The sequence below is a fragment of the Crotalus tigris genome, unplaced genomic scaffold, assembly GCF_016545835.1.
Source record: "Crotalus tigris isolate CLP2741 ecotype Arizona unplaced genomic scaffold, ASM1654583v1 scf7180000020129.766959, whole genome shotgun sequence".
In the NCBI taxonomy this organism is placed as follows: Eukaryota; Metazoa; Chordata; class Lepidosauria; order Squamata; family Viperidae; genus Crotalus; species Crotalus tigris.
Window position 1 is genome coordinate 446,301 of NW_024097870.1, and position 24,180 is coordinate 470,480.

General features: G+C 35.3%; 1 protein-coding gene across 4 annotated transcripts; it reads left to right on the forward strand.

The window, feature by feature from the left end:
* Window positions 1–367: 367 nt before the first annotated feature.
* Window positions 368–23,538, forward strand: TMEM154 (transmembrane protein 154). 4 transcript variants are annotated; one of them, XR_005559436.1, is made up of 7 exons: window positions 368–483; window positions 5,613–5,927; window positions 8,265–8,292; window positions 10,610–10,695; window positions 14,705–14,759; window positions 18,107–18,364; window positions 22,217–23,538. XR_005559436.1 is itself a non-coding variant. In XM_039365582.1 (7 exons), exons 3-7 carry the CDS (start codon window positions 5,627–5,629, stop codon window positions 18,120–18,122), a joined length of 486 nt encoding a protein of 161 aa, XP_039221516.1. In that variant the 5' UTR covers window positions 436–483; window positions 579–691; window positions 5,613–5,626; the 3' UTR covers window positions 18,123–22,061. The 4 variants fall into 4 exon arrangements, 3 of the variants coding, with proteins under 3 accessions (XP_039221514.1, XP_039221515.1, XP_039221516.1); XM_039365582.1 differs by lacking the exon at window positions 22,217–23,538 and adding an exon at window positions 579–691 and having other exon boundaries at window positions 436–483; window positions 18,107–22,061; XM_039365580.1 differs by lacking the exon at window positions 22,217–23,538 and having other exon boundaries at window positions 18,107–22,061.
* Window positions 23,539–24,180: the final 642 nt, after the last annotated feature.

Consider the following 24,180-nt stretch of genomic DNA (forward strand, 5'->3'; position numbering starts at 1 on the left):
CATGCATTCCTGCATTTATGTCTATACAATTTTTTTGTTTTTTGGATCTCAACTTCAGTGTATTATATTCACAGCGGCCCACATTATATTGGTCCCACTTTAAAAAGGTTTTTCCCCCCTTTTCTCTCTCTTAAATACCATGATCTGGATAGCATTCAGGTTCTGAAGACACAAAAAGACTGCAAAATTCTCTTAGGGAGATTTCACTGTTCACTTTTTTTTTCACTTGAATCAGTGCTTTTCCAGGAACCTTTTGCAATTGTTTGCTCATTTGATAGGCCCAAACCGAATTACATCACTTCCTAAAAGTAACTGAACGTAGTACATCTTCCTAAGGCATCTTACACATCCACCACAGAAGCAGTAAGCAGGAAATGTACAAAAGAATGAAAGCAGTATCACATCTGCTTTAGAGAAGTAACATGAAGAAGTACAACTTTTTATTGTCCTTTTTGTTGCTGAGTGGAGTGTCTGACTTCCATGGTAAGTAGGAACATGCCTTCTGCATTGTTAAGAATAACCACACAGACAATGTTATGCTCTGGGCTATAGAACTGTTTTTGATGTGTCACACCTAGAAAATCTGGTCCCTGCAAAGACTATACAAGCCTGCACCATTTCTTTCTGTGTAGTTTCTCAACTGCATGCTGACTTGTCTTTCCATGGATCCAGTTTGAACTACAAATCTAAGGTGTGTTAATCTGTGAATGAATGTTGTGTTTCTGACCCATTGTTAACTGTGCTTAAGATATTAATTCACTTGGATTTTTAAAAAATAAATAATGCCTCTATTCCTATTATTATAATGCACTCTTAATAAATCCAAGTAATTTCTTTTTCTAAGCTGATTTCACGGAAATGTTACAATATCATTAATTCAGAGGCAAATGAAACAAAACTATAATGATCTACTATGACAGGTAGAACCTATATCATTTTAAGGAAGGATTAAGTTCCTAAAATAATATATAAGAGGAAGCCTTGCTGTTTAAGATAGTATAATTTAAAAGATGTGTATTTAACTTTCAGAGAGACTTTCTGTCAAAGAACAACAAAAATGTGTTGGGTGTTTTTGTTCCAGATAAAAATCATTAGAAAAATAATTTTCATTTCATATATGTAGAATTATATATATAACCAAGTTTTTTCTAATTTGTTTCCAAAGCAACAGACTGTAAACACCATTATCTGTGACCAGACTGATGTTTATAATCTAAAATGTACAGATCATAACGGTTGGGAAGGCTGAACCAAATATTTTTATATTAAAATATTAATTATTTGCTTTTTCTTTTAATTTTAAAACATTGTCTAAATATGCTATACCTACATTAAGGAAATGCTTAAATTAGATGAGACATTTGGTTTCCTAATATTTAAAGATTTACCTCTCAAATGTTACAAAGGAAAACAAATCTCTAAAAAAGTTAACTGCAAAGGATAAAATAACCAGTCTGCTTCATGTCTTTCACTTCTGTAGATGTCATCATGCTTACCTGCTGAGTTACTTTCTGCATGTCCTAGCTTGCTATTTAGAATAAAAGCAGTATTGGATCTTGTAGCCCTAATGTTAGGTAGACAACTATTTTGTAATTAGGTCTTTACTTGCACTGTACAAATCAAAACAGTAGTTTTTGAAGGCTGCAGGAACAGAACTTCTGATGGGATGATATCACAGCAATTGGTGGGGCTAAACTTTCTGACCCCTTTTTTTTGTGAAATAGCCTAAATCAGATTTAAAGGCTTATCATGGAATTCTTACACATTTATTTTATTTCTTAATTTAGCAGGAAGATACAGAGGAATGGAGAGAGGCAGGATGTTCACATTCATCCATTGGCCACCCACAACTAATTAAAATTAAGAATATAATATTCGGTTCATAAATACTTATTTGATATTGTTTATTTGTCACCCTTTAATTGTCATTCACAGTAGCTTTTATCATATTATAAGATACTATAAGCTTGTAAACTTTTTAAACTGTTAAAAGAAACTCTTTAAAAAGAGTTTCAAAAGAATAACAAAGAATGCAGTTCTTGCTCAGGCAAGTTCTAAAATAGATAAAGATTATTTGCCATACAAATCAAGATAGTTTATGCAAACATGGACATAATGTATATGCCTTTCTATGAGAACTGAAGAATACGTCACGTCAAACTAGACAAGTGTGAAAAGCCCTAATAAGAAGAGTCCTAAAATTTCAAATTATCTAGGTTTAATAGTCTCTATGTATGCAAAGAGTATTATCTGCATCTGGGAGCTTTTGCCTAGACACACATGCTTCCATGAAGATTGGAACTGTCCACTGTCAGGATTTTAGCTCACATAGAAGTAACTGCTGACAGGACTTGCATAGCCAATATAAATGCTGTAAGCATGAATCTTTTTTTCTTTTCACTTACATCACTCTCTCAACTATTTATTTTTCTAAGAACAATATAATGATAGCCTTTTAAGGGCAGAAGATGTTGATTCACCTAGAATGTTTATACCCAACTTGAGAGAAGGATTTTACTTACCTAGACTACAAGATGATGCTGTAGTGCACGGTATCAAACTCAATCACATCACATGACATATTATGATGTATCCTGACATTTTTCCTTTGCGGAGCTGGGGGCGTGGCTTGTGTGTGATGCATCCGGCCCACAGGCTGCCAGTTTGACACCCATGTGTAATGTATCCATTTCTGGCTTGTAATCACTGCAGCTGGGAAATCATAGACTGAGATGCTTTGCCATATAAATAATTAATTTCAGATAGAAAGCTTTAATATATGGGGGAAATTTAGCTCACTTTATCACCACTATCCCAAGGCCAAGATATATACGAGTACATTTTTAATTCCAAAAATACAAAGATTGCAAAACAGGATCACACTTACTTGTGCATCCACTTGCACACAACTTTTTTCATATTTACATAATATCATTAACATGTGCTTCATTGGTCTCCCTCCCTCTGTCTCCCAGGGCTCATTGCAGAGCATGTTTGCTCACTCCTATCATGTATTTTCTGCTGTTCAGAATGCATGTGCTTGTTTCCGTCAGGCGGATGATCATTAATGGCAGAAGGGAATCATTTGGATACAGAGAAAAATGTGTACATTTGATTTAGATGGCACCAGAAAAAGAATTCTTCCTGTCCAACATGAATAGGATTTAATTGAAATGAAGAAGCTTATCAGTAACTGGACTTTAATAAAGGTTTGGTCAACATTTTTCTTGGGAAACCTCCCCTCTCATCATTGCCAAGACTTGCCGGCTGTGCCCACCATTAGTAACTCTGTAATCATTGCCCTATGATAGTCTGGTGCTCTTTTTTCTTTTTGCCCCTTGTCATCACCATGCCTACTACCACAGCTGAGATCTTTTTGAATGGTTGGATTGATCAATCTGCAAGTCAGTATCCTTAAATGAGACTGAGATAAAGAGGGATATGAACATGTTAGTTGAATATGTTCTTCCTTCTACACAGCCTCTATGTGGTGCATCAAGCAGCTCTTACTGCAGATGGTCTACTCATAATCTAAACAAGGAACAGGCAACCTGATGCTATAAACGTATTTCAGAGTTTGACCTCTATCTTCTTCAGCTAGGATGGCCAATGGCAAGAGATTGTGGGAATTCTCCAAAATATCTGCCCAACATTCAATTTATACATTTTCTTCAGAATGCATCACCTTTAAAGATATACTTTTGCTTTCAGACAGGTTTGCAAAATAATTTATGAATTGACTGTATAGAGTTTTCTCAGAAGAAACATACAATAGTCATATAGCTGGATTTTATTGATCACTTTTGGGATGAATTCTAAAAAAATGGTTAATATAATTGTAATGGTTTTATTTCACTCTTAGTGAATTCATTTGATATGCTGATTTCTGTGTCAAATAAAGATTGACAAAGTTATCCTAGTTATGTAGTCAGAAGATCTTTAACCATAATATTGGTATGTTGCAGCAATCAACTGTTGCATACTTTTATCTTTCTTCCCCATCACTCCCTAAGCATCTGGTATAGATGGGGGAGTGATAGAGCTCAGACTGAAGTTATTTTGGGAGCAATTAATTTGCAAAGCGTCTGAAGTATGTGTTGCTGTTGAAGGCAAGAACAAATATTTACTTCTCACCAACGATAACATCAAGCTTTCAGAATGTATTTTGAATTCAATACTTGGAGAGAATGGATTTATTATCATGACGGTTTACTGATTAATAAATCAGTGTATCTTTTTAAAAAGGCTTTTTCTTCATTGATTTCTCTTTTTCTAACAGATCCAGAATTTTGTTAGCAGTAAACTTTTTGCTATGAATTCGAAAATCTTTTTTTTCCTGAATAATTGCAGTTATTTCAGAAACCATCTGTATTTGTATGTGTACATATAGAGATACATACATACACACCTGTGTATATATAAGTTTCATTTGTTTATTCTTACAAAAATCAGTGGGAACAATACAATACTATTACACATAAAACCAAATGAGCAAGGATTTGCTCAGTTCAGTTATTTAAAACAATCTATTTGGTATTTGAAAATTTATGTTTCTAATGTCCTAGAAAGAAAAGGAGTTGGTTGTAGAAATAAATTGGATATCCATAAAGGCTTGGTTGGCATATCACCTAAACATTATTTGTTTTTATTACTCATACTCACTCCTGCATGGTCTCACAGAAGGTTCGAGAGAGAGAAGAGGGGTATTATTTTATCATTGTAGAATGTGGAAAACATAAGAAATAGTGGGAGCTCTTCCATTGCTTAAAACAAGGGTCCCCACCCCCTGGTCTGTGAACCAGTGCCAGGCCTCAGCATGCCAGCAACCAGGCTGCACAAACAAGGAAAGCCCCATCCGCGGGATGCAGGCTGCACACAAAACCATGCCCCCTCTGATCTGTGGAAAAACCTCTCTCCACGTAATCAGTCCCTGGTGCCCAAAAGGTTGGGGACATCTGGCTTAAAATACTCTGGCATACTCTTATAATACTCTTGCTTGAAAGAGGAATGGAAGCAAACCAATGTGGCAAGTATTTCTTGAAAGATGTATAAATACCTAAATGGAATGCAAACACATATTTGGATGGAAAATATGAAGATCACAGAGATGTATCACTTGAATGAAAAAGCAAATGCAATTATACTCAAATGCTAAATTAAACTTCAAAAACAAACATGAAAAAAATGCTGTTATGTGTTCATGTGCTTTACTGAAAAATTTCTAGTAATTTTCCTGCTAGTTTTTTAATTCAACTTTTTGTCACTACGCACTGAGATTTGTACAGTTTATGTTTAATATTATTTTCCTGAATGCTTTGTAGTTATTTGCAAAAAGAACATTCAACTGGACAATCATATATCAAGATTATTACTTTAAAGTTTACCCTTTGACCCTTGACCAAACGTGTGATGAGTATCAATCCAAAGAGGAAGTATGAGTCATTATATAATTCGGGGAAGATAGTTGCAAGAGAAACCCCAAATTATAATTTAATTATCATAGCAGTTCTCAAACAATTATATTATACTCACCTTATATTGTAAGAATGTTAAGAAATCAAAAGATAAATATTCACAAAAGCTTAATTGGTTATGTTTTTCCTTTTTTGTAGAGTCCATAACTACAATGGCAGATCATGAAAATTCTGGTGATGGCTTACCATCTATTGTGACAACTACAGTAGGATCTATTAGTTCTGTTTTATTTTCAATTTCTGCTAATAAATCGGAAGAGCAAAATGTCACAACACCAACTGAAACTGAGGTTACTGTAATAGAAAGTACTTCTACCACAGAACCGAATGGGGATGTGTCTATTTTATATAATTCTGTGATAATTGGAGTTCCTATAGTGCTGGTCCTAATCCTCTTGATTATCCTGGTCATCTTTATTGTAAGACGTCACAAACAGAAACAAAGCCAAGAAGGTAAATATTTTATTTCCCTTGGGTAAAAGGGAAATAAGGGTCACATGGGAGAAAATAGCATTCATGCTGTAAAGGTAATGCTCCAATTAGATTTTATATCTTATAAAGCTTTCTAAGCTTAGTGATTGTGTAAAAAACTTTGTTCCAAGTATAAACAGATCCATCCATCCATTATCTGCCTGCCTGCCTGCCTGCCTATCTATCTATCTATCTATCTATCTATCTATCTATCTATCTATCTATCTATCTATCTACTTCACCTTCTAATTCATTTACATCTAATACATTTTAGTTTACATTTAATACACTTTAGTGCATCTAACATTTGCATACCCAGGGGTATGCAAGTATGGCAGGGCTGCAGTCCCCCAATTTCCAACCAATATGCTTTGGTGGGGAGTAGCAATCCCAACTTCTCTAAGAAGCACAGCATAAGGCAATTCCTTTAGCAGACAAATACGTAGGTGGGCTGAGTCAAGTAGAATCTTGTTTCTTAGCTACTCATTGTGGAGTGCCTTGAGGTCCCAAAGAGCAGAATGTAGGGACATATCAGTGTGATTGTTGAAACACAAATAACTCATATTGGACTCAACTTGAAAAAAGAAAAATGATGGAAAACTGATCATACCTGTCCATTCCTTGCAGTGCACTCTCAGAAGTGACAAAAGACCAAGTGACAAAATTAGTGGACCAGAGGAATACTGTGGATATAATTTACTTGGATTTCAGTAAGGCATTTGACAAAGTAGACCACAACCTACTACTTGAGAAGATAGAAAAATACGGGTTAGACAGCATCACCACCAGATGGATCCGTAGCTGGCTGACCGGCCGTACTCAGCGTGTGGTCCTCAATGGAACCGCATCTACATGGGCGGAAGTGTGTAGTGGGGTGCCCCAGGGCTCTGTTCTGGGCCCAGTGTTCTTCAACATCTTCATCAACGATCTGGACGAGGGGATAGATGGGGAACTCATCAAATTTGCAGATGATACCAAGCTGGCAGGAATAGCCAACACTCCAGAAGACAGACTTATGATACAGGAGGATCTGGACAGACTTGAACACTGGGTGTTATCTAACAAAATGAAATTCAATGGTGAAAAAAATAAGGTTCTACATTTAGGGAAGAAAAACAAAATGTACAGGTATAGTATAGGTGGTACCTTGCTCAATAGTAGTAACTATGAGAGGGATCTCAGAGTCCTAGTGGACAATCATTTAAATATGAGCCAGCAGTGTGCTGCAGCTGCCAAAAAAGCCAACACAGTGCTAGGCTGCATTAACAGAGGAATAGAATCAAGATCATATGAAGTATTCATACCACTTTACAATGCCTTGGTAAGGCCACACTTGGAATACTGCATCCAGTTTTGGTCACCATGATGCAAAAAAGATGTTGAGACTCTAGAAAGAGTACAGAGAAGAGCAACAAAGATGATTAGGGGACTGGAGGCTAAAACATATAAGGAACGGTTGCTGGATTTGGGTATGTCTAGTTTAACAAAGAGAAGGACGAGAGGGGACATGATAGCAGTGTTCCAATATCTCAGGGGCTGCCACAAAGAAGAGGGAGTCAAGCTATTTTCCAAAGCGCCTGAAGGCAGGACAAGAAGCAACGGGTGGAAACTAACCAAAGAGAGAAGCAACCTAGAACTAAGGAGAAACTTCCTGACAGTTAGAACAATTAATCAGTGGAACAACCTGCCTTCAGAAGCGGTCAATGTGCCAACACTGGAAGTTTTTAAGAAGAAACTGGACAGCCATTTGTCCAAAATGGTATAGGGTTTCCTGCCTGAGTAGGGGGTTGGACTAGATGACCTCCAAGGTACCTTCCAACTTTATCATCATCATCATCATCATCATCATCATCATATCTATGTGATCATTGCCTTGGCACTAAGAAGTCCAAGAAAACAGGCCAAGGGCTATTATATGCAGGATATATTGTTCTGTTGAAGCAGGACATTTTTTCTTAATGGGGCTTCAAAAGAGGTGACCAAAGATGTTAAACAACTGGGAAATATAAATTATGCCAGTATAGGCCCTATCATTTCACTTTGAAAGGGAAAAAAGATTTTAACTATTATTTTTCTAAGAGCAAGGGAAAGTATTCTGCTTTGGGCCTTATTCCGTCTGCATTTGTTTTTATCAATGTTGCAGACAAGTCATTGTAGGGATATTTCTTCTGCTGTATAAATGTGCTGTTTCTTCACTAGTAACAGTGGTGGATAGTTTGCATGCGCTATTTCCCAATCTGTGCTCTTCTAATGTATTGGATTTAGTTCCAATGATTCCCAGCCAGCTGGCTTAAGCACATCTCTCTTTTTTTTCCTCAGATGAGCTAGGAAGTGAAAATGGTAAAAGGTAAGAGATTTATAGGTCTGCTTCTTGTCATTTGTCATTTATATTTTGCATGAACTCTACCAGAGGCCTGGGAGTTTAAGGGTTCTGAGCAGGATCTTAGCTGTTCTTAGCACCATGCTCTTTTGGACAAAGAGCTCTGGTAGACAAAACAAGACTATATATATTATATATAGTATATATAATATATATATATATATATATATATGTAGGTCTTTGGTTATTTGGGTTTTCTCCCGCGTCAAATTGGAAGTGTCTTGGCGACGTTTCGACGAAGTCTCATTCATCATCTTCAAGCTGGTGTTTTCGGCTTCGTGCTGGTGTTTTTGGCACGAAGCCGAAAACACCAGCCTGAAGATGACGAATGAGACTTCATCGAAACATCGCCAAGACACTTCCAATTTGATGCAGGAGAAAACCTGAATAACCAAAGACCTACATACAAACACCCGCAAAAACCTCAGAAAACATATATATATATGAGCCATCAAAAGCTTGGTCATATTTATTAAAATTTTATTTATTAAAACCTTGTTGTTTTACTTCCTGGTGATCGTCTTTTTATTCATCAAAATGTATGTACCCAGGAATCATTATTCTTCGATTTTTAGCATTATTTATATATATAAACTCTTACTCTAAAGCAGTGGTGGGGAATTATAGCCCTTTTATGACTTGTGGACCTTAACTCCAGAATTCTTGAGCCAACCATGCTGGCTCAGGAATTCTAGGAGTTGAAGTCCACAAGTCATAAAGGGGCCATAGTTCCCCAACTCTGCTCTAAAGTTACATCATGGGTCTTTTTTTTTCTATAACCTGTCCTATTTAATCATCAGAACCATAGATCATAAGTTCATCTTTTTACTGTTTCATGCAAACAAAAAAAAAATCCTTAAAGGTTTTCAGTCTATAATAAATGTAGACACAAGTAGTCTATTTGAAGATACGATGAACTTCCCTAGAGCTATTCACAATCCATTATGGAATTCTTATGGTGTACACACACACGTACCTGCACTCTACAGTGATGGGGTTACATTTTCGGTGTTTGGCAACCAGTTCATATTGATGGCAGTTGCAGCATTCTGCAATCATATGACTGATTTTCTGTATATTTTGCTAGGTTCTGGTGTTTATTTCTGGTTTCCAGTAAAAAAATATTCATAGAAGTGATAGCCAAATCTGGCCCAAGGCTTGTGCCTTGGCACACATAGTTTCAATAAAGCAGATTGAGGCAGGAAGATCATTTTATTATGATTTATTCAGAACATTCTGATCAAAAGGATTCCTCTTATTCAAAGAGGGGACCTCAAAATTCATCTTACATTCCCTTTTACAATTAAGACATCAAAGGAAATTACAAAAGAAAAGTTGATTGGATAGGACAAAAGTATCCTCCCCTTTGCATAGGAAATCATTTACATGAAGCTAAACATATTACATATTTGCATCCATAATACCACATTTAAATGAGTTCTGGTGAACAAGGGGGCTTAAAATTTAAGATATTAATGAAGGAAAATGCGGTAAGGTTGCTTAGAGTTTGATAAGCTATTAACCTCAAATTAAAAGAGGAGAATAAAATCAAATTAAAATATAAGAAAAACCTATGCTATTTATCAAACACAACAATACTACAAAGTCTATGTTGTGTGGCCCGTAGAAGAAAATAGGTTTGTTTAACAACTGCTACTTTTGTTTAACAGCCGTTGCATGCACTTAATGATCATGGCATTAATTTAACAACCACTGCAAAAAAGTTTGTAAAATCAGTCATGGTAATGTGATGACCTGCTTAATGGCTGCCGTATAACCTTATTTCTGGGCTCATGGTCATAAGTCAAGGATTACCTGCATTGACTTTTCTCTAATTAAACAGGTCAATTTCACCAGCTCAGCAAGTTCTATCATCTTCACCAACTATTCCTCCATTGTAGGTATCATCTCTAAAAACAACATTCCATGATTTTTTCCAACTGTTTAACCATTAGTCTCAAGAGCAAAAGCCCTGTTTCAGGTGTTCAGCATTAATCTTAATAATTCTCTGAATCAGTGTATGCATTTGTACCCCAAATCTTTAACTTTTTTTGCATCTACACATCTAGGTATCTTACCATATCTACATTCTGCAGTTGCTAATTCAACTGCCACGTAATGTAATTATTTTTTTTTTCTAAACTAAAGCCACTAGTTGGTAGCTACTTAGCTATTCCTAAGCATGTGCCTCGATATAAACAATTTTATTAAAAAAAAAAAAACTAAAGAAGAGCAATTCTAAATTGCCAGCTCCAATATATTTTGTTGTTGTTTTCTTATTCAGTCCTATTTTTGAAGAAGACACGCCTTCTGTAATGGAAATTGAGATGGAAGAACTGGATAAATGGATGAACAGTTTAAAAAAAAATGGTATTTATCCTTATCTGACTCACAATTTTTTTCTTTCCTGGTATATCTGTCTCTGATATTGATAAATATTTTAAACAGTTGTAGATAATAACACATCATAAAATAAGAGCAGAAAGATATGCTCTATATTTTAAGAATTTTAATTTTTAAAGAAGAGCTAATACAAAAAGGTGTCCTTTACATAAAGAATATTTTATTCTGAACATATAAATGTTTGTAATATTTTAAAATGTTCAAGGTGTCTGTTGAAATTAGCAGGATTTTAAGGTGAAAGGGAGAGTGTTGGCATTAATTTATAATATACTTTACAAGTAATTCACAACTTCTAGTGCTTTTTCTTCATTTCTCTCTTTGGGATAATTCTACAAAATAGGCAATGATCACATTGGGCCATTTGTGTAGACCTTTTAGATTGACCATCTAACTGCCATTAACTGGAATGGAATATGTTTTTCCCCTTTATAAGCTGTGATTCTACTCCAGTCTGGAAGCTAAGACTGTATATCCAATTATATTTAAGATGTGTTTCTTGGCTTCTTTATTTTAATCACTATGCATACTTGTCTCTTTCACTGGATTAAATCAAGCTGCTTGGGAGGGGGAATGTGGGATCAAGCTGTGTGTCCAAGAAGGATTTTAACAATGTTTGGCTCTTAAAGATGACATAATAAATCAGAAAAAGAGAGAAATATATGTGGGCATCAAGAGGTTGAGTACTCTTTGTAGATGGGTTTTTGGGGTACCCCAGGAGGATGATTGGGGTGTAGGGTTTAGTGTTTAGTTTCGTTTTTACAGTTTTTACTGTGTTTGTGGTTTCATTGTTGTTGTGAGCTACCAGAGTTGTGCTGTAAGATGGGCAGCCATACAAATCTTTTAAATTTGTAAAAATTGTAAGCAAACAAACAAAACAGTGGTTTAAAGTCCCCTTTCTAGTCTGGCACCTTCCTGATAGGTTGGTTTATAACCCCCATCACTCCAGTTGGGTTGGCCTGGATAGCTATGGATTTTAATTCATTTGTTCAATTGTTGAAACCCTGCACATCAAGAATATAGTTTAGAATAAATGTAAAAAAGGCAGCCATGTGAGGAGGAAACTGCACATGTCAGATAAATTTATATGCAAATTGTGCATCAACATTTACACTCTAAAGTACAGTCCATATAAAACCTATGCATTGTTACTTTATAGTAGTTCAACAGACTACTACAACCACATGGAATCAGCCTAGCACACAAGCCAACTAATGCCCTTTAAAAGATCCTAAGCAAACCAAAAGATGCAGCAACCCCAGAAGAAAAAACAGGAGTCACCTACAATCCCTACAATGTAAGGACTGCAACATCAACTAGGTAGGACAAACAGGCAGAAGACTGGCAGAACATATCCATGAACACCAACTAGCAGTTAGAAGATATGATGAAAATTCTTTAATTTCACAACATATAGACAGATTTAACCATAATTTCAGTTGGGAAAATGTGACAATCCTAGACTAGACCGTATCCAAAAATTCCAGGGAATTTCTAGAATCCTGGCACTCTGACAAATTAACTATCTATAGATACATAGACATTAATAACATCTATAGACTATGCAAAAGAGACAATCAACCAGCCTAAAAAGGAACAAAAAGACCTAAGCACCTCTCCACCAGGAATCAGCACCCAGATCAGCATAAATGAATTCCAAGGTTAACTTCAGACCAACAATCAAGTAAACATATCCCAATTAAGCCAACAGTAAACAGCCCAACCAAAGAATCTCTTAAGACCAGGGCTTTTTTTCTCACAGAACGCCCAGAATGGAGTTCCGGTACCTTTTTTTGGATGGAACCTTGTAGGGTAGGCAAGGCAGGTTGTATGACATGTGTATGACATGTGTAAGTTCCAGCACCTTTTTTTTTTTTTTTAGAAAAAAAAGCACTGCTTAAGACCACTCCCACCAACACTGACAGGCAAGCCACCAGAATATAAACTGACAGCAAACAGCAGTCCTTATTAGCACTGATTGTTACCTAGTTTGGGTAATGAAACGTCTGCAAGAAAACAAGCAAGCTCAGAGAGCACCAAGGACCCCTTGTTACTTTGCACAAAAGTTATCTTCTACTCAATGGCCAGAGCTTGGTTGCTTCTGCTCTTCCCTTGTAGTAGGATTGAAGATATGCACTACCTGCAGATAATTGAATGTATTATTATTCCTTTCCACAATAGGAATTTGTGCATCTATTTGCATAAGAGAAAGCAATGGAGGCAGGCTATTAGAGGATTATTAAAATGTGTATTATTGTTATCAATATGACACATTTGTAGCAAATACCCATGCAGACAGTGAGCAGTAGATACAGTAAAAGTTTTATGGGTGCAACTTGCTCCAACTAAGAGTGGAAATGTTTAGGCTTTATAAATCTCTTTCTCTAGTCTAAAATAGATCAATTCCATGCCCTGATTAAAAAACATATATTGTTAAAGGTGCCAGCCCATCAATTCACAGTGAACATTCTTTTTTTATTGTACAGTCATATGTCCAGCCATGTTTGTCCAATACTGAAATGACTTTAAGCTAAATTAGGCTTGAGGAAGGCGTAATCACAGGTCTTGATTAAGCTGTATGAAAACTAAGCCTCAGTTTGCAGAAACGGCCTAATTCCTCATTTGTTTATACAGCATTCATAAACCTGCCCATCTCATTTTCTAACTTCGAGCTTCAGGCCAGAATAGGAATAATTATTTTAATAAAGTGACACACTTCCTTACCTTCCTGTTTCATAAAGCTTTATAGACCATAGATCAACTTGAAGACTAAATTACTAAGAATTTCTGTAAATTCTTAGAATGGGGTTGTAGCCATTTGATTTGCACAGCCATTTTGCAACTAAGGACATACTTAATTTGAATGTCACACCAGGACATAACTAAACTGGACTGAATTTAAATTCAATTAATCATATAAAGCTTAATTTACTATTCCCCATATATTTAATCATTTTCCCCTTTGCATTATTTCAATTTTTAATTTGACAGTAATTTGCAAAGGAGTTCTAAGACTATATACAAGACTTGTATGCTACAGAGCCACAGTAATAAATCTACTCCATTTTCTGATACTGCATATACTTTTAATGGTATTTTTCTTCTCTCCAAAACTTTCATGTCTCTTCAAAGAAATAGTGTTCAACAGCAAAGTCCCATGAAACCCAATTCCATTGGGTCCATCCTAAACAGGTCTTATATAAGCAAATTGGTAGATACTTCTGCTAGATAAATCATTTTGGAAAACTACAAAATACTTGCACATATGACATAGGACATAAAAGGAGGGTATATAGTTTTATACCAAAATAACAAAAGGATCAGATTTTATAAAGGCGGAGAGCTTTCACTAGGGTTAAACCTCCGTTCTATACGTGTACACTGCGTACAATGCAATGTCACTTATAACTGGTTTGCAACTTGCCAAACAATATGAATTACAGCAAGTCTGATCTTCTATTATGTAGAAAAGATGGGGTGCTAGGCATTATCTGTGATGCAACTTGCCAGTAAATTTATAAATAATTAAAACGAACAAACAAACAAATAAATAAAATTCATTGGCCACCCATCTTACCACAAGATAACTCTGTGGACTCTCAATCAATTTTGAGGATGGTTTTGCAGCATCGTACTTGATAGGTACTACAAAATCACAGCTTAAAATCAACAAGAGTCGATAAACTCCACATCAAGAATAAACCAACAGAATACAGACATGACAATTCACAATAGTACAATGGACAGTTTATTATTATCCATTTTATTTTTAGCTGGTTGGCAAAATATTGGAGAGTAGAGCTGTATATACTGTACAGAGAATGCATTGAGATAAATGAAACAAGGCTACTATAGCTTCTGAGACATTCAGAATGTTTCTTTTTAATATAAACATGTTTATATCATGTAGACATTGCTATTCCAACTGAATTGCTGTCCCCCCAGTTCTCAAGGCTAATAGTTCATTGTCTTTTCACAGCAGAATGTGATTTGCCTCCTGTAAAAGAAGAGAAAGATTATAACACCAACCCAAGGTACTTATAATTCTCAATTTCTAAAAGTGACACTGTCAGTAGACCCATAACTGCAAAAATGTTATGTCTTCCTTTCCCCCCCTATTCCTTGATATCTCACTTGCTTCTAATAAACAAAATTATTATTTTCCTCGAAGCACAGACTATATTTGGTTCCTACAGAAAACAATAGGAATTTAATTTTTTTCTCGTGAGATTGAGCAGAAGCTTCCTTTTTTAAATGGTCTACCAGAAATGCCATAGAAATTCAGGTCAGAGCGCTACTTCTGCCTGTTACTGTACTTAGTTCTATAATTATTGAACTGCAGCAGAACAGTTTTCCACGGACAAACCCAACCCCATAGTGCTGGGGAAAATGACATTTTTCTTTTCTTCTGCTTCCTTTCTGTGCTCTTTAAACCTGAGAATTGGGGGAAGGGCTTCTAAATTAATTTTGTGGGAGGGAAGACGAGCAGAGGTTAACACATTAAATGTACTTGCACCTAATTGTGCAAACTATAGAGATAACTTCTAATGCAACTTATAATAATACTATAGATATTGTACAATATAAACACATAATTTAAAACATGCTCTTAATTATTTTCTCACTGTCACTGTCCAAGAATGAATGGGCGTTTACAAATTCAAGCCTTAAACTCTCAATGCTACAGCTCTTTTCAAGGTTATTAAAATACCACTGTATTTGAGAAGGCAAGTAAATCTAATTTTCCCATCTTAGTTACATTTCCAGTGGAGAGTCCAGTAGAATACATTGGATGAAGTTCCTTTACTATCTCTCGTTGATTTAAAAAGCCAAATAGATGGAGAGGAAAAGAGAAAGAGAAAGGAAGAATGGTTGATACCACTAGATGGCTCTATTTTATTATAAATGATGGTGGAAGTATAGGTTTGTATAACTTTGTTCTAATTCACAGAAATTGCATGTTTTGCTAAAGTAAAAAGATGTAGAAAAATAAGCTTCTCTAAGATAACTGCAGCATGAGAGCCCAAAAAAATTGAATAAAATAAAAAAATAAAATCTTTTGGAAGGACGATCTCTTACCATTTGCTCTAATGGAGAGGTCTACAATTTGGTGCATGTCAGAAATCCTGTACAACATGATAACTTGGAAAATGTTGGAAAAGTCCCAATTAACTATTATACCAGTTAACATACAGTGTGATCTCCTGTGACCTGTAAAAATATCATTTCAGTTTACTCTAAATCAATGTTTTAAACACAATTTCTAGCGTAAAACTAACAAAAGAGTTACGTAAGAGTTCAATCCAAAGCACCCAAGTTAATGCTTGTATTCTACAGATGGGACATGAAGGCTAAAATATGTACAAGTAATTAATTTATGTGCAGTCACTACAGATTTTAAAATATGGATAATTTTTTAAAAATGGTAAATATAATCTCCAGCATTATAGCTGAGAAAGATAAGAGTTCATTGTCCATTGTTTTAGGGTCAATTTGCTTTGTTTTGCTCTTTTAAGAGATAGGCAAATATTTTTTGTATAACGACTGAAAGTTAAAAGCTTTTGCCCCATCACTGAACCTCATCTCTCTTGATTTTCTATAGTCTGCTTGATTTTGTCTAGCTCCTGGCCATAAGATCCTGTGACACATTTTAGATATATAATTACAAATATATAGATCACTACAGATAATTGACCCAGGAATGGGTGGGTAAGGTGAAGTAGAAGGAGGTATTTGGTAAAAAAAAACAAGAAGTAAAATAAAGAAGGGAAGGGATCTGACACATGGAAATCTTTTTTCAGTACAAAATCCCACTGAAGATATGGCAATTCTATAACTAATGAAGTAGTGAAGGAAATATGATTAACTTTATATCACAATCATAGATTCCTGTTAGAGGGCTATGGGTTTCAGACTGGCCCATAATTAAAGTATTTTATGTATTTTTGTTGAGACAAAAAATGAAAAGAGTTTATGGGAAAACAGATAGGCAAGGGGATCTTTTGGCTCAATGTATATAAACACCTTAACAGAATAACAGAGTTGGAAGGTACCTTAGAGCAGGGCTTTTTAGCCTTTTCACCCATTGTACCACTTTTAGGATATGGCAACATCTGAGTACCACCAGTCGCCTAGCAAGGTGTCAAAAATTAGATGACCCCCCCCAAAAAAACAGGAAAAAAGTGATAAAGTACAGGTAGTACTTGACTTACAACAAATCGCTTAGTGACTGTTCGAAGTTACAATGGCACTGAAAAAGTACCCTCCAAGCCACAGCCGAGCAAGCCACCTGCCTGCCTGGCGGCGCTCTTCCTCCTGTCCGAGGTTTTCATTGTTGTGAGCATTTCGGTTGAGGATTGGTAGTGGGGGTGGGGTGGGGAATGTTTGGTTTTTATTCCCCCCGTCTGCTGGGTGGTTGCAGCAGGTTTTGGTCACTTCACATGACCCTGGGACACTGTGACGGTCATAAATATGAATCAGTTGCCAAGCATCTGAATGTAAATCACAAGACCCTGGAGATGCTGCAACATTCCAGCTGATCGGCACTTCTTCTGGGCTCAGCAGAAGCGCCAGGATCAGCGCCGAGCTCCAGCTGGAGCCTGGTGCTGATCTTGGCGCTTCCACTGAGCCCTGACAGCCCCGAAGAAGTGCTGATCCTGGCGCTTCCGCTGAGCCAACAGCCCTGCAGCTCCACCATCTCTCACTCAGGCTTATGCGGTGCTGCCACCGGTTCAGCTTATTCCCCTCCCCCGCTACCACTTTTCTAGGATGGTCACGTACCACCTGCCAGGTGCCAATGTACCACAGGTGGTACCCCTACCACTGGTTGAAAAGCCTTGTCTTAGAGGTATTCTAGTCCAACCCGCTCCCCAAGGGAGGAGATCTTATACCACTCCAGACAAATGGTTATCCAATCTCTTCTTAAAAACCTCCAGTGTTGGAGCACCCACAGCTTCTGGAGACAAATTGTTTTACTGATTAATTGTTCTAATTGTCAGGAAATTTCTCCTTAGTTCTAGGTTGGTTCTCTCCTTGATTAATTTATGTGCAAGCATAGAAGATTGTAAATCCTTTCTTGTTACATTTCACAACCATTCTACTAGTTGCAGCAAATCCAGAATTCTGTTATTCTGTATAATAGTAGATTCTGTGTAATTCAAACATTTATATACTGATATTTATATTCATGGCTTACTTTTAATAAATAACAAATAGCCTTAAAAATAATAAAATAAAAGACTCAGTTAAACAATGAAACTGTACTGGCCAAAATCTAGCTAGAAAGAAGAAATGAAGAGTGAGCATTCAAAAAAAAAAAAAAAAAAAAAAAACTTTGCTCAAATGTTGTGATGAAGTTTAATCTTTTAAAAATTTTATACAGTGACTGTGAATCTTAAGATAAAGAAGAAATTATGTGAAATAAAGGAAGAAAAGCAGAAGTAACGTTGCTGAGTTCTGAGATGCTGTGGATATGAAGTACCTTCATCTCACCTGGTCATGGATCCCAGTTAGTTCTTTTCATTTTTTCCTGATGGTTTTGTTTTATACATTGATAAAATTCTGAAAGATGGAAATCCTGCAATCAATTTTTAACACTGTGAATTTGAGGAAGCACGTGCAGAGAACGATATTCTTCCAGGTATTTCCTCAGAGCACTTTGTTCTCTCTTTTGTTTGACACAAATGATATATTTTGTAAAGTTGCCTATTACAGCAATGCATGTAAATACAATGGTACTGTGCTCTTCACACTGAATTTTCTTGGTCTGGAAAGCAAATGTCACTGTTCTGAAATATGATCCTCGGCATTGATTTTGCTGATGGTGATGCCTCATGAAGATTTGTACAGATGAGGGCAGCAGAAATGAAGCTTGCATAGAGAATGTTGCACCAACATTTCAAATACTTCAGTGCAACCAGTAGATTTGGAATAAGCAGGTAACTAATAGGATTTGTTTAAAAGAATTTTTGTGGATAATGTCATTACATCATTTAGTCATTAGATAGTAATGGCTTTAACTTTATCTGGGAAGAATCTAGAGTTTCCTGAAATGCCTCGTTTCTTGACTGTATGTTTTCTAAGCCTTTTAATCACAGTTTTTCATAGGGCATAAAGTTTCAGTGCAAATTTCAGCCATGGATCTGCTCAATGTGTAAAAATCATCAATGACACACATTCCAATATCTCTAAGTGTAGTATTTTTAAAAAAATAGTTTTTGGTTAAAAACAAAACATTTAGGAATGGCACCATAATTAGAGTATGCTGTGATGGAGGAAACCCTGTCCATGGTAATTCACCAGCTGGCATAACATCTTCTTTCAATCTGGGTAGAAAAACACACACATGCCAAAACCAAAATAAAACAATTCATCTTCTGCCTACTAAAATACTAGAAAGTGGTAGGATATAGGAGAAGAGTAGCAGAACCTAGGGGTGGCATTAAAAGAAGGATCAGCAAACTAAGTCCAACCCCTCCTTGAATTCTGTTGACCCTTATTTAACTCAAAGCAGGTCTAAACAGTTGAGGAGATCCTTGTGCATAGGCATGATTAGCAATAAATCAGTTGAAATCGACTTTCATGTCTTGACCTGATCTTTCGTGCCTGATATAGGATAACTTTTGTTACATTGTAGTACGTGCTCAACCCCTGTGCTCCATATAAAGTGCTCTGAGTGTTTTGTACTAAAAACTAACTTAAACATATTTACAACTTTAAATGAAGGATTTCCAAATGTTTGCTAGTGGTGCTAGCATAATCTCTTTTGTTGCCTCAACAGCAGATATGAAATATCTCCCCTGCCTTTGGACTATGACATCCTCTGAATAAAAAAGGACCTATCATGATTGCAAATGTCAAATGCAATCTATAAATATAAAAATGCCCATGTTCCCTCTAGTTTATAGGTGTTTTATCATACAGATGTAAATTCTTATATGAATTCATATATTTAACTCAGTTTTGTATTTATTATGTAACTCAGTTAAAGAAACTATAAAATATGGTGAATCAGAAATTTTTTAAAAAGACACGTGGTATAGACTTGACTTTATTCCTGGGATCCACCTTCATGTTACTCCTTGCAATATGACCCAATATATAAAAGCCCAAAGATACACTCTGTAGTTCACTTTTTTCCATGCCTAAATATGAACTTGTGTCCATCTAATATAGTTTGATTATGTTGAATGGGAATTTTGGTAGTTGTAGCCCTAAATAATCAAATGAAAACAAACTGGAGAGACACTGACTTTCAAGAAGAGTGAATCCTTATTTTCACGATAGATAGCATGCCTATTAGGTCAATCAAATATTTATTCTCCTACTCAGAGTATAACAATATTGGATTAAGTAGATTAAAGCCTTGAACAGTCATAGGGTACAGTAGATTAATTGTGTAGGTTGTATAATAAATTTGATCTTTCCCAAAATTCCTGAATTAAAAAAAATGAAACTTGACACAAGTTATATTTTGCTCTTACTTAGTTGAGACTCAGAATTTGAATTGACTATCACTGCCAGGGAACAATTTCTTATTTATCACAATGCATTTTTTCTCAGAATCACATTGGTCAAAATGCAATAGCAAAATTGCTATTAATCTTGCAGGAAACAATTCAGAAATCCCCAAAGAGATCACTAACAGGATACTGGTACTAGAACTAGAAAACTTTTGCATAGTCATGGGCAACATTCGGCCTTTGGATTATGTGCCAATAGGCATATTTTAAAAAGTCCTGTCTCCAAGACAAAGAAATAGATCAAGGTTAGGCCAAAAGTTAAATTAAATGAAATTAAAATTTAATTATGAGTAAAATGATTACTTCCAATGCATTTAATCATTTTCCTTTCTATCATATTATAACTGGGCAATAATTTTTGGAAGAGCTCTGTACTTTACATCAGTGCTATTAGCAGTCTTATGTAGTCTTGGACCAACAACTTTAAAAGAGGAAAAACATAATGAAACATGAATCTCCTGTCTACTGGTTAAAAATGCCCAGTTGATGGACTAATGGATTTGAAGTACTAAGATCTAGATTAATACTCTCAGCCATGACATGTTATTCACTGTATGGCCCTGGATAATCAAAATAAACCATGTCTATGCTATAGAGTTTTAATAAGGGCAATGTAGCTTCATTTTACTTTGGTTGCCATGAACTTTGGGAAGGAAGATGTATAGTAAATAATTATAAACAAAATGGGGAAATAAAATGTTAATGTATGCAAGTCTATACATAATCAGTTTTATGTCACTTTCACACAAGATTCTATGTGGCTTACAATTATAAAAGTGTGAAAACAATAATTAATTCAAAATATACCTTAAAATATGATCAATCCAAAGGCCTTGTGGGAAAGTACATTTTAAATAGACTTCCTAAATATTAGCAGGGTGGGAATCATTCTGACCTTGAGAAACAAACTGTTGTAGAATGAAGGGATTGCTCCTGGCTAGACTATCCTCCATGCCCTGGACTCATGATCTCTCAGGTTGGGTGGGCAGATTCAACATACAGTGGTACCTTGGTACTTATCATTAATTGGTTCCAGGAGCTCAACGAGTACCAAAAACAATGAGTACCAAACAGATTTTTCCCATAAAGAATACAATAATGTAGTGAGTCACAAGGCAGCCGACACCAACAAGATCTAGCTTGTGAGTTGAATATCAAACATACTCGAGTACCAGGATAAATTTTTTGATTAAAATGCATTGAGTACCAAATCTGATGAGTTTCAAAGAAGTTGGATATCAAGGTATCACTGTACTGCAAATCATTCCAAAAATAATGATGACTCAAGCTATAAAATATTTAATAATTAACAACTACAGCATAGACAATGCTTTTAAATAAGTTGACACAAATCAGCAGGTGGATAGTCACATTCTGTGCCAATTGTAGATTCCAGATCATCTTCAAGAGGAGCCTTAGGTAAACTGCAGTAATCAATTAAGAGATGACAAGGACATCAGTCACCGTTTACAGAATCTGTGAACTATATCTTTCACAGAAATCCCAAGAGAGCATGGCATTACTGAATTGTTTCTGTCAACTATTAAACTATACCAATGATTTACTCCCCAGATCTTACATACAGTACATATATACATATATGTATATACACAAATGCCTCAACAATATTTTCATTAAGATAAATGAAGCATTCTTAACAATCATTCGATAACATTTGTAGAAGTCATGTTAACTGTAGTATATTCAGTTATTATTTTTATTTACAACTTGCATTGTAATTTTTTGGTAAAAATGTTTTATACTGTAATCATATATGTGTAATATAAATAAGAATAAAATATTGTTTTATACATATGTACAGTTATTTTCTTGAGCACACCTGTGCTCAGTATAAAGTGATTTGGATGTTTTGTAGGAAAAATTAACTTAAATGTATTTACAAGTTTAAATGAAGCATTTCCAAATGTTTGCTAGTGGTGCTAGGAAAATCTCTTTGGTTGCTTCAACAGCAGATGAGAAGTATCTCCCCTGCATTTGGACTATGACATCCTCTGAATAAGAAAGGACCCATCATGATTTCAAGCCCTTAAACTGCAGCATAAGGCAAAAGATTCAGAAGCCTCCTGAAGGAAGACCCAAGAGACCCTTCAGCAGAATCTCCATATTCCTTTCCTTTTAAAAGCATGAGGTTGAAAAATGAAGTGTAGGCTCATCAACAGTTTAGACTCTTTAGGCACTGGAGCTAATCAAAATAAAGTCCTTGTTATCTAATATAAATCTTCTCTGCATAGAAGAAAGCATTAGATTATTGCTGTAACAGAACAAAGCTCAACCCAATTTATTTGCTGCTCTCCAAGGTCCTGGGGAGTGGATTTTGCCATTTCTCTCGTCTGTAGATTCTGCCCTAACTTTTCCTGCAGCTTTAATTACTCCCTCAAGGATCATGGAACGAGATTTATATTTTATATTTAGTAATCAAAGACAAAACTGGGTAAAATAAGACATCTTACACATTCCATAGCCAATAAAGGTAGCAGGGAAGGTAGCCAGTTGGATTACTTTGGTGTCTCTCTCAGCCCAACCCACCTCAAAGGTTTGTTGTTGTGGGGAAAATAGAAGGAAGAAGGTGTTTTGGATACATTTGCCACCTTCAGTTATTTGTAAAAATAATAAAGGTGGGATATAAATAAATAAATAAAATGTTGTGGATGCGACCAGCTAAAGAATTCTGACTGGCAGAGCCTAGGAAGGAAGCTTTCTGTATCATTTCAATTATCATGTAATGGTCCACATGATGGAAACTACTGAGAATTAACTTATTCGCTTGTTAAAATTAATCCTGATCTGTAGGGCCTCAGACTTTGCTTTTTTCTGTGTCACAGTTCTCTTGGCATCTGAAGATTGCTACTGTATAAGGCCTCCAGTTCAATTAATATGCATAGTTAATGACATTTTTTCCTTATTAGATCTGATTTCTATACCATTAAAGAAATTACATACCTCTGAAGCTGGGAAATCAATATTAAATTTCAGAAGGAATAAAAATACTAGTCATGATGAGTAATGTAATTCAGTTAAAATATATAATATTAAAAGATCTTTATTTTAATGATATAATTGGCAAATTATTGTTTTCTTTAACAAAAGTCAGAGATTGCTTTAAACTCACACACTGTCAAATATTTAAAGCCCAACAAATATGTAGGTTGTATATACATACATACATACATACATACATACATACATACATGCAATATACAAAACATATAGTTAATATATGTTAATATAGTGTGGAGATGTGGTTGTCTGGATGCTACCTATTATCATATTTGGTGGTCGTGTAAAAATATAAAAGCTTTTTGGATTAAGATATGGTGGAATATTCAAAGAATCTTTAGAAGGAGGGTAAAATTTACTCCGCAATTATTTTTATTAGGTATTGTTACGGATTGTGATGCTAAGGAAGTTATATTGATGTTAAATTTGATCACAGCCGCAAGGCTGTTAGTAGGACAATATTGGAAGAAGGAATCTTTGCCTACCTTACAAGAGTGGTTTTATAAAGTTTCTTATTTGGCGGAAATGGCAAAGATTTCGGCTTTCTTAAAGGAGCAATCTCAAGAGAAATTTTTTGTTGTATGGGAAAAATGGATAAATTTTATACAATATAATTTGGATATGGAAAAATATCATTTAGCTTTTTTATAAATTGTATAAAATTTTTTTTGGGATATTTTACAGATTGTTTTTTTCTTTTCTTTTTCCGTCCTTTGCTTTCTTCCTTCTTTTTTTATCTTTTTTATTCCTTTTTCTTTTTCTTTCTCACTCGCTTTCCTCTCTTTTTCTTTCTTTTTTTAAGTATTTTTCTTTTTAATGCTTATGTCATATATATTTTATTATTAATTATTTTATAAGTTGTAAAAATTTGTTTAGGTTTTTTAAAATCATAGATAAGCCTGTATTCAGTTCTGGG